The 21,757-nt window shown below is 37.2% G+C and overlaps 2 protein-coding genes across 2 annotated transcripts in view; one reads left to right on the top strand and one right to left on the bottom strand.

The window, feature by feature from the left end:
• Window positions 1-1,471: 1,471 nt before the first annotated feature.
• On the top strand, window positions 1,472-20,031 carry NUDT6 (nudix hydrolase 6). Its single transcript, XM_072405794.1, has 5 exons — window positions 1,472-1,699; window positions 3,341-3,544; window positions 8,759-8,814; window positions 15,673-15,727; window positions 17,420-20,031. The coding sequence occupies exons 1-5, from the start codon at window positions 1,516-1,518 to the stop codon at window positions 17,815-17,817; spliced, it is 897 nt and encodes a 298-aa protein (XP_072261895.1). The 5' UTR covers window positions 1,472-1,515; the 3' UTR covers window positions 17,818-20,031.
• The window catches only part of FGF2 (fibroblast growth factor 2), a 38,222-nt gene continuing 29,320 nt past the window's right edge, over window positions 12,856-21,757 (bottom strand). The window contains exon 3 of the mRNA XM_072405796.1: window positions 12,856-18,306. Within this exon, the coding sequence (XP_072261897.1) occupies window positions 18,121-18,306 (186 nt within the window). The 3' untranslated portion in view covers window positions 12,856-18,120. The remainder of the gene's footprint in view (window positions 18,307-21,757) is intronic.

Here is a 21,757-nt window from a genome sequence, read left to right as displayed (position 1 = left end):
AGTAACTGAAGGCAAGCATGTGAACTGCAAATCTGGTTAAAATAAGGGTACTGAAATTATGAAGGATTGTCCTTGTGGGATATTTGGCAAGCAAGCCAAATGCAGTGTGTTTTAGTGTCTAATGTTAGTTTGTCACATTTACCTGGATTTGTTTTGTAATGTTGAGGATTTGTTCTTCATCTGTTAGGGTAGCTTGAAGAAGCTGTTAAAGCGTACCTACATTTACAATTTTCACTTTACATAAAAAGAAAGATATTTGCTGCGCATGTATAGACATTTCACTGCACATGTATGAGATCGGCAATGTTTTTCCAAAAAAGAAGAACCCGGAAGAAGAGGCGAAGATGGCACGAAGAAGGATACCGGGACGACGCAGAACCCAAAGAAAGAGATCTGCGGACCGATCGTCAGCCCTGCGGGAAAAAAGGTAAGTGGATTTTTTTTTTTTTGGTTTGGGGGACTTTTGAGTTTAGTTCCTCTTTAATCTTCAACTTTACAAGGACAAGTCCAGTTAAACGTGATAAACTACTAGTTATACAATGACCTGAATAAATAGGACCTTCACAGACATACTCTGTGTTGCTTTGCCTTTACGTTGCATGAGATTGGCCTAAGCTACTTTAAGTGATTTCTGAGTTCTTTTTAGCTGCACTTGCTGGGACAATTCATAGCTGCAAGTTGTTTCTTATTGATGAGTTTAGCAAAACACACTTTTCTTAAGAAAGTAACGTAACCCGAGTATAATGCATAAAAAATACAGCACACCTTAAACAGAGGGGTGTGAAATGGCCCTGCCTTGGACCGGGAAGAAACCAGAACGGCTTAGGTAAGCTTATGAGTGCTTTCTAGTCTTACTTTTCCTTTACCCTGGATTTTAAACATAACTAATGGAATCATTTAGCGGTTGGATGGAAGGTGTGCACTATACCACTGTTGGCAGGTAAATTGTAATGCAATTTAACTGCCAGGAATTGGGAGGCAGTTGAAAGTTTGTGGGGTTTTTGTAACCTTTAAACTGTTCACATTTTAACCGACCTATTTATGGCTCCTGAAAGATGCCTGGAAATCATGTAAATAAATGTGAGCATTTTCACTTCAATCATACCATGTATGTACTAGGGCAGTAATGCTGAGCATACATTGATTGACTCTGGCAGCATTGTCACCCTAGAAGTAAAAGGATAAGGACCTCATCTACAGATAACAAGGCGAAAAGCCCTTTAGCAATAAGGTTTATTGTTTTTTTTATAAAATCTTATATGTACTCTATTTATTTCACTTTCATACCTCAAATTGAACTATAGACTAGCAACGAATGAGAGAGGGACTGGTTTATAGATAAGAGATATTCGCCATGCTTTCAGCTAGTTCCCGCCTTATTTCAAGACCCCGCAGAGGGAGGTCACATGACACGAAGAGGCGATCTCGGGTCACGTGACACACTGAGGTGATTCCCGGGTCACATGACTGTGACGTCCCCGGTGTTGTATAAGTTTGTGCACAGAGGACGGTGGGATGCAGCGGTGCGGGGCGCTGTGGGCTCTTGGTACTGTGTACCGGTACGCCAGAAGGGTGTACGGGCGGGCTCTCTGCTCGGCGACTTGGCCTCAGGGGAAAGTGGACCGGTTTGGGGGTGTCAGTGTCCGGCTTCTGCCCTCAGAGCACAGAGAAGAGGCTTCCTTCAAGAGCTGGCTGAGGGGCAAGTGTCATATGTGTGCTGGGGGAGGGGGCATTGCTTCTATACACAGCCCAGTCTATGGCATGCAGCCAATAAATACATTCACTCACCTGTGCTGCTTTATCTCAGTGTTATCAGCCTGGGTCCTATACAGGAGAGAATATAATAATATTACAAAGTATTTATATAGCACCAACATATTATGCAGCGCTGCACAAAGTCCATAGTCATTTTACTGGCTGTCCCTCACAATCCAATGTCCTTACCATAGTCATATGTCATTATTAAAGTCTAAGGTCAATTTTGGGGGGAAGCCAATTAACCTTACTGCATGTTTTTGGAATGTGTGAGGAAACCTGTACAAACATGGGGAGAACCTGCAAACTCCATGCAGATCGTGTGCTGGCTGAGATTCAAACTCGGGACCTAGCGCTACAAATGCTAGACTGCTAGTCACTGAGCCACCATACTGCCCAATATATATTACACGGTGACACACCATACTGCCCAATATATATTACACGGTGACACACCATACTGCCCAATATATATTACACNNTGACACACCATACTGCCCAATATATATTACACGGTGACACACCATACTGCCCAATATATATTACACGGTGACACACCATACTGCCCAATATATATCACATGGTGACACACCATACTGTATTATAGAAAATATAATTCAGAGCTGGCCATGTCCATAATATTGTGTACACACACTACATACAACCCTCTATGATTCTCGGGTGTATTCCATCCTGACAGTTTACAGACCAGTATTCACCATGTACATATGGTGTTAAAGAGTGAATAAACATGCACAGAGCTCTGCCCCCCAACCTTGTTTATTACTACGCCCTGGCAGATCGATGAACAACTAATGTGGAATGATAACTGTGCTTTCCCATGAAGGAGTTCTGCTCTCTGTAGAACACAACAGCATTTGTATATTACACATGTTGCACACTACACACAAAGCTTATAGAACTCATTCATCTTTCACTGGAAAAGATTACAAAATAGTGTTCCCAGTAACAGTGAACTGACACCTGTTTTACATTTGTAAGGGACATCACCCTAACTAAATATCCTGCTACTGTATATTTAAAGTTTATGAGATTTTATAATATCACACCACAGACCCCATGATAGCAAGGCTGGAAATCGGAGAGGATGAGACGGAGTAGTAATAATCTCACAGAGATTCAAACATTCCTCTTCTTTTTTTTTTTATGGAAGAAGTGTTTTTTTTTATTATTTTATCAGTCTGTGGGCCTAATGTACCTACATACCTACAACTTTCTGTCCAAACAGAGTGAGGGAAATCTCCCTAACAAGACACAGACTACACACAAATATGACAAGTGTCTATTCCTTTTTTTGATCTTTAAAAATTAGTTTTGGTTCATACTGGCCCATAATTTAATAAAACAGAGGGAGAGGGGTGAAGGGTTTTGGTTTTATTTTTTATATCATTTGATTCCATTAATAACATCGCTTGTATCATCTTGTTTTAGTAAGGGCCTACAGTGACACGAGAGTTGAACAGCCCAAAGCAAAGTCAGAGATGTTTATACCCTGAAATCTGCCAATAAATGCACCCGTAGAATATCCAGTAATTTTATTTGCAATGTGTTGTGTTGATTGCAGATGCTGTTCGGAGATGGAAGGAAGAAGGCAGGACTGCAGTATGGTTGCACATTCCAATCACTTTGAGCGGACTGATAACATACGCTGCCATGGAAGGATTTCACTTCCATCATGCAGAAAATGACACTTCTACACTGACCCTTTGGTTAAAAGAAGGTCCAAGCAGACTTCCTGGATTTGCGACACACCAAGTGGGTGTTGCAGGTTAGTTCACCTTTTTTTTTTTTTTTTTTTTGGTATCAACAGATTTTCATGTTGTTCATGAAATGGCATTTATTAAAGAGATGAGGCTGAGAGCAGTATGGTCCCACTGTTGGCATCTGTTTATATCAATGCAGATATCAAGCTAGCAGGATAGAAATTGGTTTTGTGATGCCTGGAATGTGCTCTGTGTGGCATCATTACATCATGCAATACCAGTATTGGTCATGCTGGGAACAACGAGCAGACCAGCCTGGTTTTGCTACTCATGTACTGTATATGGTTCTGTTTAAAGTTATTCTATAAAGAACCAGTAAATGACCAATGTTATAGAGTAAGCAATACGTACATGTCCTTATAAATGGACCTTTAGTCACCAGGAGGTAGAAGTTTTTCACAAAAATAGAACATGCAAGATCTCTTTTGCCAAAATAAATAAAGCCCTGGGCTCTGTTGGCTTTTTTTTTTTTTATCTCTGTGCTGCACAAAGCTGCATGATGTCGAGCTAGACGGTGCTGCGTATAGACCCAGCCGCCAGGGACACACATGCGCAGTATTTACATTATTTTTTTTTTTTTTATATTTATTTTTTATTAGCAACCAATAAAAACAGACAATTACAGAACTCAAACCAGTGTATACAGATGGCAAAAGCAAATAAAAGCGTGAAAAGGCATACAGTTTTACAGAAATAGTCATATCCAGTAACTCGAGAGAACATATAACATGCCACGTAATGATAAATGGAAAAGAGAAATAAATTGTATACATACGTATACGTATAAGAACATTTCCGTTATAGCAGTAAGCAATCTACCATTAGGTTTCATTGGTCGCTGATTTTATATTAAAGAGTATAGAAAAAGAGAGGAGAGAGAAAGAGGAGGGGGGGAGGTGCTGTATAGGGATAAAACAGAAAAGATGGTAGTGGGGAGGGGGAGGCAGGGGGAGTAGGGATTGGTGCACAGTGGAGGCGCTGTATGCTCACGGTAGTGGGCAGAGCAGCCGCAAATAATCTGCAGTGGTCTTAAATTCGTCCCAATAATACCAGGTGCGTATAGGTCTACGTGCTGAACGGTCTCCTGCACTCATAAGCTCCTCCATGTATTGAATATCATTTACCCTGGTCAACCATTGCTGCACAGTAGGTGGAGCAGTTTGTCTCCATAGCGGGGGGATGCAAGCCTTGGCTGCATTCAACAAATGTCGCAGCAGCGACCTTTTATAGCATTTCCTCGACATTGCTGATACATGAAGCAAGACGAGCTCTGGTTTATCCCGTATCGACACTTCTGTCAGCCTTTGCACAATATCAGCAACAGCCGCCCAGAGTATTTACATTATCAGTTTCCATCCAAAGCCTGAAGAGGATGGCAGGACCTATAAGTCTGCTATAAAGGTGGCAGGCACGCAGGATGCAGTTACAGATTCTTTCACCTGTTATTGCTGCAGTGTACCTGCAAACAGATAAGTGATCCATGATTGGCAAGCCTGTTACATATAATAGCATAATCTCACCCACACCAACTAGTTCAGTTCTACTTGCAGTCTAATTCCTCCAGTTTCTTTTTTTACAGCTCTTGTGGAATTTATGCTTGCTTGCACTTAAGGTGAAATTACAGTGAATAGTGCTTAGCACTGCTCCAAGACATACAAGTGAGAGAAATGATTCCAGCTATCCTCAACTAGTAGGTCTGTTTTGCCAACCTCAGATTAAATCTTAAGTATATGGAAAAATGGCAAAGAAAGGCGGGGGTATTTTTTTTGGCAAAGTAACATAAATTAGGTAAATTTTAAATGCATTGTACATAGCACGTAATATGGTAGTACACATAGATACAAAGCAGAATTGGTCCTTCCCAATAATGGGAGATGTGAATTTAAAATTCACCTAATTCTCGTTACTTTGCCACATAAAAATCCCACCTACCGCTGTCATTTTTCCATTTACCAGGACATTGTCTGACTTTGTTGTTTTTGGCATATTGCAGATGGGCATATATATTGCAGAAAAGACTTACAACATCTCTTTTTTGCAATAAAAAGCTTTCCTGCTAGCTAGGTTTTTCTCAAATAAATTTACAACTCAACTCTGTGCTGTGGGTTAATCTTTTCATGCTTCAATGTTTGTGTACAAGGCTTCAGTGGACGGAGTGAGAACAGTACATTGACATTTAAAAAAAAGTATACCATAACTACCAATTATGATCCAACCAGTTTAAATTCAAAATTAGTCTGAATCTGTGCATGCAGATATGATCGGTATGGAAAGAAGCATAGATTGCATGAATCAAAAGTGTCTGGTTTTCTAAACCATGATTCTCCTCTGACCAAACATATCTATATGCAAATATTTTCAGAAAATGTAAATTTGTTACCCGACCCTTAGTGATCTTCAATGCTCTGAAAAAAATTTAAAAACGTATGTTAGGTCATTTTACAGGAAATAAATGACTGCACAATTTAGTGTTTTCAATGCTAATAACAATGTAAGGGAAAGTATCACAAATATACATTACATTATGGTACATACATGGCTGGTTGTATTGTGTTTTGTCCTGCTTTGTTTCTGGTTTGAATGCACCTTGATAAAAAACAAAGCACAACACGAATTACGTCAAATTAAGCCTCTGAACTGCCATGTACATTTCTCAAAGGTCAATTTGATTTTGCTGACCCAACTTTTTGTTTCAAAGGCATCATTAGGAGTCCTTCAAGTGGAACTAAACCCGGCATTACTATTAATTGCCACCACCTTCTTCTATCTTCATTTCCTCCTTACAATTTTCAGCTATCGTGATTGGCTGGGCCAGAATTGGGTAACACCCTTGCAGGAGTGTAGGAGTTTAATCATTCCTGGCCAGCGCAGAGGAAGTTAGGAATGCCGGGTATCCTGGTAACCAAAGCAGATGTTGCATTTGCACAGTTCAGCTTTTTGGACACAAAGCCTGGAGCAATCCGGCAGGTAGGAGACATCATTGCAGAAGGGACATTGCCTGTCTCTTTCTGCAATAATGACCTGCCTGATCGTGTAACATTCAAAATGGGACTTTAGTTTTGCTTTAAGGAAATGTACTTTCTCTATTTATTACTGTCAACATGAGTGAGTGGGAAAAAATCCAAAACCGCTGTTGTCCCCTCGTCCCAGTTATACTTGTCTTAGAGGACATTTTCCTCATTTTCAAAAGTCTACAGAGCTGGAAGTGAGACCTATGTAAGTAGAGGCTTTATCCTCACCTGCCCTCTACCCTTTCCTTTCAAAACAATGGCCACTTCATATTAAAAACTCTTTAGTGAGTATTGGATATTCAGTCTTAGTTCCTATCACAGACCTATTACGGGACTCTAGTGACTGAGGAGTCATGGGAAGGAACTACGACTTTTGTAGAGGTGTTGCAGGCATCCAACATGCTCATAAGTGAAGGTTCTTTAGGCAGTTTTAGTCTTAAACTGGGTGATACCAGTGAGTATAAAACATCATCTTTTACAAGTTCTGCTTTTTTACATCTTATGTAACCAAATGACAGAGTTACTTTATTGCCGTCCTGGGATCTGCATTTTGGCAGGCTGATAGTCATTCGATGGAAGGATACTAGCACTAAGGATTAAGTCACAAGGGCAGCCAGGGGCAGAGTATTTTTGCAGAGAAGAAACACTGCTGCTCATCAGGTATGCTGTGCATAATATGAACTGGAAGATATAATTCATGTCTGGGCTGACAAAGTAAACAGCCAGACCCCAGCTGTCATTTATTCAGAAGCATGTGAAAAGAGTAAACAGTAATCTGGCTGGTTACCAAGAGCATGTGACTATCTTTACCTTCATATTTTTGAATCTGCAGCCTAACTGTATGAAACATAGCTACACATGTCAAATAATTTCTATAGTAAAACTGCAGGACATTTTATTTGCTTTTTTCTCTCCAAATAACTGTTCTGTGACTGTGCCTTTAGCCAATACAGTAAGCTGATTTATCAGGTAAGCAGGCTTGCTTCAATAAGAAGGTTAATGTTAGTCATCGTTTGTGAGTCCAAGAAACACGTTATTTACTTAAAAAAAAAAAAAAAAAAAAAAAAAAAGAAGCTGCTTTAATTACTGAACATTATGTATGTTTTTATTGTTGCTTTAGATTTTGACCAGCAGAGGGCAGATCATGCAGATGGTACACTTGCTGAATCCCAGGATGGGGAGACATGTTTCTACATGTTTCTTCTCTCATTAACATACCAGTAATCAAAGTTACAAAACCTAATAAAAGGGTACTATAGAATAATAAATATATATATATATATATATATATATATATAAATTATGGTTAAATCACTTTTAATGACCATTTTAAACCTCCATTGCAGATACATAAAGGCACAAATTAATGGCGCTCTGTAATCATTAAAGCATACCTTGACCCAGAAACAAAAATGTGATGCTGATAACCAGTCCTTAGATGTGCTTTTTTGCATTCATCTCTATTTCTCAGGCTTTTCCCATGTTTTTACCTAATGAACCTGCATATTACACAGTTCCTGTTTCTTCACATCCTCATTCATTTCTACATTGCATCTATGAAGGCAGCCATCGTTGTCACACAGGCTGGACTCCAAACTTGTCTGCCTTTGTTTATATCCATGACATGGTGGATTAAGTAGTTAACAAAGAAAGTGCCAAGGACATGACATTTCTGGCAAGATAAACATGTGTTTTCTGTATTTGCTAAAAATGTTCTAAGTCTGAAAAATTAAGACTAATGCAACCACCACATTTAATGACTGGTAAGCTTCAATATATGACATTTTTGTTTTTAGGTTCAGATAGACCCTATATGATATAATTTTAATGCATGCATTGTTATCAACTTTTTGCAGTGTACTGAACAGTTCTTAGAGGAGTGTTCAAAATGGGTAGGAAGAAGCAGCACAAGGAGAAGAAGCAAATCAAGTGAGCCGCAGTAAAGAAGCATGATGATAGAATGAGAAAACAGAGGGACAGTTAAGCTCAGTGTGTTACTTCTCCTTGAAACTGCAGCAGAGAAAGCCTAGGTCCCTTCCTGTAGATATGGTATGAACATGTGTAAATCTTAGGATGTAAAAGAATCAAGTACACATTTTTTGGCTAGTAAAACTGAATAAATACTGTGCTTTGAGGTGCATTGCAGCTGAGTTACACCTGACAACTGTGTCATTTTGTATACGAACTATTAAGTTTGATTTCTTCCAGGGGCTGTTTTAGATGAGGACACCGGCAGAGTTCTGGTTGTACAGGACAAAAATAAGGTAAACAAATTAAAAGAATTATTACAATTTTCTGTATTGTATAAATAAAGGCTGTTAGAAGCATATTGTCAGGTTTCATTACACATTCACAAACCTGACCATAAATTGTTATTAATGATAATGTTATTCTGTATGTCATGCCAAAATGTTCTTTTTTCATTTTTTGTACAGTAGGGAAGAGTTGGAGCCCCCTGACACATTTTTCCTGCTATCTGTGACCCCTTTAGTGACATTTGCCTTTCAATTCTTATCCTGCTAACTACATGTAAACATGACAGCTCAGGGGCTTTCTGCATGGATCTTGTATGTTCTGTGTGGGTTTCATCCAGGCACTACATTTCTTCCCACATCCCATAAATATACTGATTAGATAGTTGACTTAAAGCTGGCCTTGGACTCTGCTAAGGACATTTATTTGTGAGCTCTTCTGAGGGACATTTGGTTTACATGACTATAGAATCTAATGAGCTGCGTACTATGTTGGCACTGTAAAATTATTTGGTTACCAGTTTAAGACCATATTTTAGTCTTATATGTTTGTTTATCCTCATTTATTTTGGCACTTACACAACCAAACAAAACCTAATAGCAATGTGCTGCAATACAGGTGTGATGTGAAGGTGTTTTGGAGTACTATTGCACATGAATGGCACTACAGCACAAATACATTATGTACTGCAGGACACATAGGGAGTTGTAGACAAGGCCCGAAAAGGTATGTCCAGACATTTCCCCAAACTTTTATTACTGTGTGTCTTCTGCACAATAATTGTGAAAGTCTTCAGTGTTAGCTGCTGGAAGTTGAGCACACCCCCAATATCTTTCTCTGTACACTGGGTCCGATTTATTACAGATTGCCAAGATGAAAGACTAATATGGGTGAACTTGGATTATCCAGCAAACCTGGAATGGATCTGATACAGCATCAACACATTTTAAATAACAGCAAGAGTTTTAATTTTTTTTTTTTTAAAGAAATCCAGATGTGCTGGATTACCCAAGTTCCCCCATAAAAGTCGATCTGCTTCAGTCTTGGAGAGCTTTAAAATGTGGCGTGGTCTGTGGGACAGCTCTTAGGAGTCAATACAGCTGTGTTGTTTTTGTCTGGAAAATAAATCAGTGTATGTGGAATGAAACACGTTGGGGTGGGGTATAGGAAGAGTTCTTTTGTCCAGTAGGAACAGCAAAGGTGCACTTTTTTCCAAAATGAAAAGTAGGAGCTCACAGGATTCCTGGCAATTCAACAGTTATTTTTTTTAAAGGGATATTTTTTGTTAATCATTTTTAGCTGACATAACATAAATAATAATTAAAAAAAAAACACTTACCTGTCACAAGCATTATGGTAAATCATTTGTGTCATAATCATTATCTTGACTTAATAGTGAAATCCGTCAAAATACTGATTGAAATTCACACATTGAAAGTAGCTGGTACATAAATATTTTTTGTTTGTCTTAAGAATCACTTTTAAAATCAAACAGAAATACCATGAAGAATGTAGGAGCAAGTTATTTTAATCTAGAGACGATGACAATGAATAAGTTATTGCAGTGTGCCATCTCTAAATAGCTTTATTCCCTGCAACATGCCAGAGCTTTATGTACCATTATTTCCATTTCCAAAGTAAAAAGGATACACATGTATATCGCTTTTTATTTACATATTTGCTGATCTTTGCTCTCTGCCTGAAGCTCTCCTCCAGCCATTACAAGGTTTTTACTAATTTTTCATTGACCGGATGAATGTACCTCATTGCTTATTGTACAAGTGCAATCTTTAACGTGTGTTTTAAAACAACGGACACACATTTGTTAAACTTTGTGGTGTTTGAAAAGATGCAACAGTGCAAAAAATGTATACTTTTGTTTGTGTAGGCAGCTGAGTATAAATCCTTTAGCAGGGCCCCAAGTCTTTTCTGGCCTTCATTCATGATGAGAACTACATTTGGCAGTGACTAGAAAGAACTTCTTTTGTCTCACAGACTAAATTAAGTCATGATAAAAATTAGTCTTGGAAACTGTAATCTGCAGTGTTGTTGCTTGTTTTGATTACTCCATGTTCTTGTTTAATACCAGTGTGCCACTTAAATATAAAGGTTAAAAAAATTCAAACTACAGTTGTGCTAATAACTTTTTTCTCATATTTTTAACAATATTATTAAGGATATTTATCATTGTTTTTTTGTAGAAACAATGCAGAACTCCAATCTTAAGTAAAATCTTTCTCAGTCTATTAATAACGCTTTCATAATTTTTTCCAAAAGCTTATTCTTGGCTCAAAGTATGAATTCTGAGAAAACTGAACAGTACTGTTACTGATATACACGTCCAACTTTTTTCAAAAGTCAGCCGCTTGGCCCTTATCTCTGTACCTACCTGTCACGTACCTGTATAGTATGTCATGAAATTATGTGTTAAAGCCATGGTTGTTCTTGTCACTAAATCCAACTCCTTTTTTGACAAATGTAAAAGGGTTAAAATCTCTATTTTTTGTTGTTTTTTCCTCCAATCTTGAGGGATTTTCCTTACTGGCGAGGCAAATACAACCTCTTATAGGTTTAAATCTGTATTTTGCTGTCCTGGTGACCCATATTTTCATCAATTCTTGTCTTGTCACAAGGATGAAATCAAAGGGAAATAACTCTAGTAGGAACAAATTTACTTACAAAAAATAAAAAAAAGTTGGAGTTGAGATTTTGATTTCATAAAAACATTGTCTTCAGAGGCTCCCTATCAGTAGTATCTCAAGACCTAAAAACATCAGGCTCCTGGGGTCTCCTGCCCTAAGATGACCATACTTTGAAAGGGGTACACCTGCTCTCTGATCTGGTCTGAAACCTTGGACACCACATTGTGCTTTCCTACTCTGCCCTCCCCATTATTCCCATTCCACCTGGATCTCACAGTGGTCTAGTCTATCACTTTCACAACATCAGGAGTACCTCCTGCTTGATGAGAACAAGTAAAATCATTCTATAGTTAGTAACCTGGTACAGAGTAGGATCCATTGTTTCTAAGTAGGCAGATGGTATTGGTAAGAGGTAAATATTTGCTGCAAGGTGGTGGGTGTGGATCATGTGGTTATGCTAGGTGATAAAATGTGCTGTTGTGTCATGATATAATGTGCTGTTGATGAGTGATATGCCCCTGCTGGGTTATGTGTTCCGTTGATAGAATAGGCTGGTGCAGATTGATATACCAGTGTTGAGTTATATATTCTTCTGTTGTTGGGTGATATGATATACTATTGGTAACTGACCCATACCAGGAAATGCTCAAAAAACAATTTACTTTGCTTTTATAAAAAGGTACATACTTCAATAAAGTTCAGAACTTTTATCCTCTGGCAATACATTTCTGGAAGACATGTGGCTATTTAACCATGAACTATATATTTCCCAATTAACCATAATTAACAAATTACCATTCCTCTTGAGAATAGTAGATCACCACCAACGCTGGCTACTCACCTGTCTATCACAGAAGTTGCTATACAGAAATAAAGAATCTGCAATTCTGTTCTGTTTTTCCTAATGTCTGTTGAATTAGATATGGCAAGGACCAACAAAAGGGGCTTGGTTCAGCCTCATCCCATTTTATTAAACATTTCAGTGTCGTAGTGCTAGTAAGTAGTACAATCCTGATTACAGCTATGCATTTTGTGTTACGTACCGCCTATATTTGGGTGAAAAAAAGTATGAGCAACCATGAATAATGCAAAACTTCTATTCTGCTTTCCCTGAAATCTGGACTTCTAATGAGTTTTTTGGAGGCAATCCCTAGACAGAGCAGGGAATGATTAGAACTTCTGGCTGCCTTGCATGCTTCATGCTTCATGCTTCGAACTGTATTGTATGACATGTGTAGTGAGTACACAGAATGAGCAACTGTGTGCTCATATAAAACAACCTAAACATAAAGACTTTTTTTGTTTTTTAAACTATATATATATATATATATATATATATATATATATAGACAAAAATAGAATTTAGAAAAAATCTAGATTGTATGGCATTTTAAATTACTAAGAAGTATGTACAGTATTTATTTTATGTTTTTATTATACACAGTGCAACATACAGTATAACAATTATCTATACAACGCATTTTAACATTTGGAAAACAAATCATCTTAAGTTATTGGTGTCCAGTCTTGATATATCTAAAACCTAGAGCAAAACTGTAATATATTATAGTATACCAGTCCATAAATGTGATGGATGCATTTGTTTTCTTTTTTAGGCTAAGATCATGTGTTACTGGCAGGTTCCTCTAATAAAAATGAAATACAAAAAAAAAAAAAACTAATGCAGCCACCACAACTATGAACTAGTAGAATGCAATACTTTATATTATTGTGTTTGGGTTAAGATTTGCATTAAGTATTCTTTATATTTATTTAATAAAAAAGAAAGATGTAAAACAACACAATATATCTTAAATAAATCACAAACAATGTGGTGAATACTGAATTAAATATATACAATTTAATATGTTAAAAGGAAAACACTGAAATCAGTGCAATGTGTAATAGTACATTACTACAAATAAGCTTTCTCCAAATGTTTAAATATGTAATTTTGATCAAATTTTAGGTAATACAAGGCACATATAACCCTTCATATAGCAGCTTCTAAAATCACATTTAAATGAGCAGTGCAGCTCTTACTTAACAGTAAAACTGTGGCTTTTATTTTTGATATTTACCATTTTTATGATTGTGATATAACTGGTATCCAAAGGGCTGGAATGTCAGCACCAATGGCTCCTGCCCCACATTCCATTTCACTGTAATACTCTTTCCAGGTGCTCAAGCCTAAAAGAATGTTTGCTTTGATGCACATGTGTACCCTGAGCTATAAGCACAGAACGTTCTTTGTATCCTAACCTCAGCAAGTTCTCCGAGAGCTTAAAGATAACCTACCGACTGTCCTATTGTAAAAACTGTCCGTTTAGGGACTAAACACATACAACATAAAAGCTGTCCTTATACAGTACTGCACTTAATGCTTTAACCAAAAAACCTTGAAAAAATGAATTAAAATGTGGAGCATTTTATTAATAGAAAAATAGATATGCAGGTTAAATGTATGGTTATAACAGTGAAGTATTCCCTTTGAATAAACTAGCAGCATCATTTGTGGAAACATCTCCAGTTGCCTGGTAGCCTTTAAATCCGTCACTTTTCTTTTCTTTTGTCTAACTCCTGGGATACAGTTCCAGTAATAGTTGTAATACACACATTTGTCAAAAAAATCTAGAGCGCTATAAAATCTAAATTATTCTTTCAAGTCATATACAATATAGATTAAAACTAATAATGTTTCGTAAATACTTTTAGAATAATGTATCAGATACCACAGTCTGCCCTGTCCCAGCTAAAAAAAAGTCAACATAAAATACACAAACAATTGCTAATAAAGATTTCCACTGATGCTAGAGCATTCCCCCTTCCTCTTCTCAGACACTAACAAGCACATTGTGCATTTTATATTTCTCTATAATTTCCTATGCAATCCTCACACTTCACTTTTGCTGTGTGTGGCGATACATTGTTCACCCACTTGGCACTTCAATTTTTATGATTTCCCAGGGCCAGGATAAAGATGCCTACACACATTTTCTCCAAGTCCACCAATCTTTTAGATTGGGAAATGTTTTTATAGCTGAAGGCACTACCGAATTATTACAATCACCCCCATTCCTAATTTAAAGGGTCGTGTTGGATTTGTTTTAACTAATCACTACACTTCTGTCTTTAAAAGTTAGCAAATGTTTTCAATTCTAGACCAGATACATTCGAGCTTAGCTGAATCAACCAGCTTCATTGATCAAAGTGTATTCTCTCCAGCCTTGGTGAGCTTTAGTAAATCAGGCCCATAGTATGAAGTGGGTAAGTGTAGTTAAATAAACATTCAGAGCTCACGTACACTTGGTAGGGCATTGCTAGAACCTTGTAACCTTTCTTGTTGTCTTTTGTGTTATCCTGGCACAGATTTTCTCTCTCTGGTACAAGTTGTCCCAACTACATAAAGTGAGTGGATTTTTGTGTAAGCAGTAAATCCTCACGGGTTCTAAACTTTCCCCATTTTATACAAAACAAAATGTTTTGGTCCAGGTTTCTCTCACAAAATATGTCATATTCTTGGATTTTACTGTCAAGTACATACAAATCTAGTTGTGCCATTATCTGTGCTAGTAAAGAAACCCTAATTCTATGTTCAAAAAACCCTACAGAACAGACTAAAAAAGGGTTGTGTTTCTGATGTTTTATTAGGTCAATACAAATATTGAACCAAAAAGTTTTTGATACACTTTATACTACTTTATGTTACTTCAGTGCTTTGACTTATTGACATTGTATAAGAATGCAGCTAAAGATTCTTAACTTTAACTTTTCTGATCCGCATACTTCTGTGTCATTGGGCCTGGTTGATTAAAGCTCTCCAAGACTGGAGAAGATACTTTCCACTGTGCCTAGGTGATCCAGCAAACCTAGAATGGGTTTATTAAAAATAATTTGCTATTAATATTATTAAACTATTTATATTAATACTAATAAATAGTTGTTAGCAAATGTTTTCAATCCCGCTCCAGATCATTACAGGTTTGCTGGATCACTGATGAAAGTGTATCTTCTCCTGCCCTAAAGAGCTTTAATAAATCATGTCCAAATTAGCTAGAAGTTTCAGAATTAGCGAGCAATGGCAGCACCCTATTTTTCTTTATTATAATTACTAATAACACATGTAGCTTCTACCTAATGTAATGTCTTTAATGTCAATAAATGCCATACCATATTTAAAGAACATATAAATGTAGTAAACAAGCAATAACACATTTTGCATTCCAGACTTTAAATGCATGGAAGTTTCCAGGAGGACTGTCTGATCCAGGAGAAGATATTGGTTGGTATATGCCTCATTTCCTTTTATAACATGGAACCTTTTGTTTGTTCTGATGTTGTTCAAGTATTTTAGTCATATGGGTTTAAAGATAGAGTGATGTCTGTCCTTATATGAAAAAAGTGTCATTGTGATCATATATAGATACGAAGGACACACACATCACATGTACAAAGTTTAAACCTCATTCTAGGGTGCCCTATTTTCATCTGTGTGACCTACACTTGTTACTTTTTGTGAAAATACTTAATCTGGTGTTTTATAAACACATTTGTAAATTGAGTCTATATTCTACAACTTATTCCCTTACAATTTTGATATCTTTTTAGGCCCTAGAAAAACTTAACTTGGGGTGCTTCTTGCTTATATTGATTCCAAATTTGGTTTTATACCAGCAATTATATTTGATATTTACACGCTAAAACTAATACAGAAAATGCTTTTTTAATCTAGTGAAAAATTGTGACTGTTATTGAGCATGTATGTCTTCTTTTAGTTGCTTGAGACTATAATGGGCTATATTAAAACATTCAAATGAAATTGCATACCAACAGGGATAACAGAGAAGGCAACTGCTATTAAGTTTGTGGTACTCAGCGCTCAATTTTGAACTTTTGTATGCTTGTCTGTTTATCCTCTACTTGTACCACTATGTAAAACATTAGGATCCCATAGTGGGCTACAGCTCTGGTTTCTTATATTATGTAACTGATTCAAAGAGACACTGTGAACTGCTCATTAAAGTGGAACTTTAGTTCCACAATGAAAAATTGTAAGCAAGCAGTAAAATGTATTTTATTGCAGGGACAAAATCCCTGTAAAGGGTCATTGCCTGTCCTTTCCGCAATAAAGGACCAACTGGGTTGCATTTTTTTATTTGTAACTTTTATTACCACTTAAAAGGCAGTGGGTGACAGTGGCTGGTGATAGCGTACAACCTCAGTTAGGAATACCCAGGGATCTATCTTCCCTAACTGCCACCCAACTTTAGGTGTCCACCATGGATAGTGTTTATTTTTTAATATTGTAGAAACCTACCAAGGATAACATAAATTAAATCGTTCCCAAACCATTGTGACAGGGTTTCGGCATGTAAATAGTGCTATCACGAGGAAGAGGCCATATTCTCCATCAAAGGAAGCAATTTGAATCAGAGTGAGAGCTCTGATGGAGCTGGGAGGCTAATGATGGATCATGGACCAATATGCATGGGTGGGAGCAGGTTGCGTCCAGACTATATGGGAAGATGACAAAGTCCCATTAAAGCAAAACTAAAGTTCCACTTTTAAAAATGTTCCATCAGGCAGGTCATTATTGCAGAAAGAGGCAGGTGATGTCTCTTCTGCAATAAGCACTCTTACCTGCCTGTTCGATCTTGGGAACTGTCAAAATAACTGGCAATCCTGGCTTCCCCTGTGCTTGCCACGTCTGAATAAACTCCAGCCTGCCTGTGGAGAAAGTATAACAGAGTTTAGCTCCACTTTATGTATCAGGGCCCAAAGGACTTCAGTTATACCTCAGATGTAAAACTTTTGAATGGAGTGTATTATATGTAGTGTGCGGTGTTTCTTTGTAAAATTAAAGTATGACATACTACATTGGACCTTGTCATAACAGAATACAATAGTTTATTTTATGTTTTTAATTTAAATTGGAAAAATACCCAATACGCTTTTGTTTCACTTTTCTCTGTAGGAGCCACAGCAGTTCGAGAAGTTCTGGAAGAGACTGGCATTAAGTCAGAGTTTAAGTCTCTCCTGAGCATAAGACAGCAGCATAATCACCCCGGGGCCTTTGGAAAATCAGACATGTATATTATATGTCGTTTGAAGCCTTTGTCCTACAGTATAAACTTCTGCCCTCATGAGTGTCTTAAGTGTGAATGGATGGACTTGCAGGAGCTCGCATACACAAGTCATACTACACCCATCACAAGTAGAATTGCCAAGCTTCTTTTCTACGGCTATAAGGAAGGCTTTCACAATATTGACCTACCTGTGAAGACATTACCAGCTGTTTACTCAGGTTTGTTCTACTCTCTGTACCACAAGGAATTACCAGCTTTTTATGAAGCAAAAACTGATCTCCAGTGAGCTTCACATTGAAACAGTGTCATAAAAAGAAATTAATATTGTCATTTATATCTAATGAACTCTTCAAGAATGAAAAATACCTCAGGGCAATACTTGCAATACATACTACGTACATACATTATTTTACTTAGAAATATATTAAAACATGAATAATATAACTTTATAAATTTTACACACTGGCGCAATTGTGAATAGTAATTAATAATTGAAGTCACATTTATTAACTGAAAATATATCATTATATTTTAACCTTTTTTAAAAAATAAAATTCCTGTTTACTACAAAGGCAAATGTTCATTAGGATCAGCGTTTTGCTGACATGGGAAGAAATAGGATAGCTTTCTGTCCTGGCCCAGTTTGGGATCCATTTTTGTACTGCCCAGTTCTCTTTAGTGCCACATACCAGTCACTGTATTTGCGAGATCGATAAGTATTGTAGTTGTTTGCTTCCAGACGCTCAACGAAGAAACATTCGTCAGTTATATATTTCTGAAATAGAAATTAAAGCAGAAATTTACATATAAAACATGCAATACATCATGAACCCATTTCTTGCAGTATATGGGATTTCCATTGTTGTATTTTTATTTAGAATCTAAATTACAACGATCTTGAAGCCTAACTTCAACCAAAACCTTTTTAATATCGTTGTATGTGTCCCCTTTCTTAGAGATTTCCCCCCAAATCTTGTTTTGTCACACAAATTCTTGCTAATCACTGTGTTATACAAAATGAAATTAAAAGAGCAATTATCCCGAATCCTAAAATAACCCCCCTCCCTCTCTATATATGTATATTTACCAAGACACAACATGGTTCCACTAATTACATCTAGCTCTTCAATGTTCATTGTCCTGATTGGGTCTTTGCCAATCTTTGAGAGTTTTAATAAATCTATATATCTATGAAAGAGCAGCTTTTTCATCCTAGGACATCATACTTATCCCCATAACCCAGGCTAGCGCTGTTTTGTAGTCTGCAGGGATGGCTGGGAATGGTGCTACTTTGTAAAATCAGTAGAGACCAAAACTATTTTTAACAAAAAAAGGGAGCAAATAAGTTATTGTCAGTGTTTATGCATTCTTGCATACATACTAGAGGAGATTTTATAAATACATGCTCACTTATTGTCATGGGTCTTTGATGTGTATGTGAAATGTATAAAGTTGACAGAATTAAAGCTGAACTTCAAGCAGATAAAAACACACTAAATAACACACATTAGCATTAATTAATATATATTTAAAGTGTATTGAAAGCATTTCTTCTTTTAGTTGTGAATAAAGTTCGATGCATCCATCTGTTGCTTCTACATTCACTGTCCAGGCACAAGGTGGGGAAACACAAGACCTGTAAGAGTAAAGCTACGTACACACGTCAGATTTTTCTTGCCCAATAATCGGCATCGGCAAGATATCGGGTGAAAATCTGGCATGTGTACAGTCGGCGTCGCCCATCGTCCGAAAGACCGTCCTGGCGGATCCACGGACCAAGAACGACGACCGATCCTAATGCAAGGGAAGGGGGAGAGCGCGCAGCAGGGTGCCGCTCCGTCGCTCTCCCCCTCCCCTCTCCATAGAGCAGAACGGTGCTGTATGTACAGCACCGTTCATGCATCGTGTAGTCCTTTGTCGTTGGAAAGGATCGTAAAAGATCATTTCCAACGACAAAAATTGCACGTGTGTACGCAGCTTAACTTATCTGAAACAGAGAAAAACATGTCTTCTACCTTTCCAGATAGGGCTTTACTGTGTGGGTCTCAGGACTGGATAGACAAAAATGCAAATCTTTTGGTAGGTAAAACAGCTCCTTTATGTACTTCATCTATATATTTAGCCTTTTGCTCTATTAAAAAAAACTTAGCATACAGTATAGGACAGTGCAATGTTTTACTAAGTACTTATAACAAAGTATTATAGTTAATTTATCACTAGGACATTCCTTTATAAATAATTAGTGGCCTGGTTACAGTCAAAAATGACACATATATCTATGGTATTTGTCATGTACCAGAGATAAGCGCTTTGCGTAAACAAGTTGAGTCAATGACATTTAAATATTTAAACTAATCATTTTTAATATCTGAAAGAACACTACACATAAAAGGCTTCTGAAATCTGTTTCTAAAATCCGGAAAGTTTCCATAAACATAGTTGTATTTCAATTGCATTATTGCTTATTATTCTGTGTTAAATAAAAGTTTGTTTACTAGAGCGTTTGAATCTGTAGAACATCATTTGTTGATCTTACTTTGCAAAGACAGATGCTTAGGAATATTGAAAGTGAATGGAAATACTAAACAGTTTTCTGCTTTTTTTTTTCAAATATGTAATTTTCTAAAAACAATATTGATACCTCGTTTACTATTAGCGTTAACTTTATTATATCCTATTGTTACTATAAGAATAAGAACAGTGTAAGAATGTTTAGTCCCTTGTTTAGACATTATTCCTGTTCTTTCTATTTTTTTTATAGCATTTTTATATTGGGGACATGTCTGTATTGTTATTCCTGACACCTTTTGACATGTTAGTTCAGTGTTTTTCAACCATGGTGGCTTGGGGGTTCTTTGAGCAATGAGCAATTTGTGTTCTCATGTCAGTTTAGCTGGTACCTATAATATTTTTGGTTATCTGTAAGGCCTATTGCGACAACACTTACATTTTGTTCAGGTGCCTCCCATTTCATTTCTCTTGATCACAAGATGTTTCTACACCTTAATTGAAGTCCACTTGTGGTAAATTAGGTTGATCAGACATGATTTGGAAAGGTACACATATCTCTATAGAAGACCTCATAGCTCACTATGCATATCAGAGCAAAAACCAAGCTATAAGGTCAAATGAACTGCTTGTAGAACACAGAAACAGGATTGTTGCCAAGCACAGATCTGGAAAGGCTACAAAAAAAACACTGAAGGTTCCCAAGAGTACAGTGGCCTCCATAATTCTCAAATAGAGGAAATTTGGCATACCAATGACTCTTTCAAAAGCTGGTCATCTGGCCAAACTAAGCAATCGAGGGAGAAGTGCCTTAGTGAGAGAGGTGACCAATAAACCAATGGTCACTCTGAACTCAAGAGTTTCCATGTGGAGTTAGGACCAAGTTCAGGAAGGATAATCATAACTGCAGCATTCCACTTATCTGGGTTTTATGGCTAGACGGAAGCCTCTCCTCAGTGCAAAATAAATGAAAGTACCTGAGAGACTCTCAGGCTGAGTTTTAAACATTATGTCTGGAGAAAACCAATCATAGCTCATCACCTGCCCAATACTATCAGTGAAGCATGGTGGTGGCAGCATCATACTGTGGGGGTGTTTTTCAGCAGCAGGGACCGTGAGACTGGTCAGGGTTGAGGGAAAGCTGAATGGAGTAAACTATAGAGATATCCTCAATAAAAAAACCTCTTCCATAGTGCTCAGAACCTCATACTGTGCCAGAGTTTCACCTTCCAACATGACAAAGACCTAAAGCACGGAGCACAGAGAAAAAGGAGTGGCTAAGAAGCAATTCTGTGAATTTCCTAGAGTGACTCATCCAGAGCTCTGGCCTGAACCCTATCAAACATCCATGGACAGACCTGAAAATGGCTATCCAATCCAACCTGTCTGAGTTTGAGAGGATTTGCAAAGAAGAATGGCAGAAAATCCCCCAATCCAGGTGTGTTTGTTGCATCATTCACAAAGAGACTCAATGCTGTAATTGCTGCCAAAGTTGCTTCAACCAAGTACTAAGTACATAGTTTTTTTTCATGTGTAAAATTCTGTTTTCAATTTATCATTAGGAGGTACTAAAAAAAAAAGGCGACTGTAGCATCAACATAACAAAACTTAAAAAAATTGATGAGAGTCTGAATACTTTCTGAAATCGCCTTACATAATAAAACATATTTGATGATTATTACAAGTGATGAAAAATCAACATTTGGTCCAGGGCAGAC

Source organism: Pyxicephalus adspersus, chromosome 3 (genome assembly GCF_032062135.1).
Source record: "Pyxicephalus adspersus chromosome 3, UCB_Pads_2.0, whole genome shotgun sequence".
NCBI lineage: Eukaryota > Metazoa > Chordata > Amphibia > Anura > Pyxicephalidae > Pyxicephalus > Pyxicephalus adspersus.
This window is presented reverse-complemented; position numbering and strand designations above follow the sequence as displayed.

Coding starts and splice junctions, on each gene's coding strand:
- NUDT6 (XM_072405794.1), top strand. CDS start 1,516: ATGCAGCGGTGCGGGGCGCTGTGGGCTCTTGGTACTGTGTACCGGTAC. Junction 3,545..8,758: donor ACACCAAGTGGGTGTTGCAG/GTTAGTTCACCT, acceptor GATTTCTTCCAG/GGGCTGTTTTAGATGAGGAC. Junction 15,728..17,419: donor TGATCCAGGAGAAGATATTG/GTTGGTATATGC, acceptor TTTTCTCTGTAG/GAGCCACAGCAGTTCGAGAA.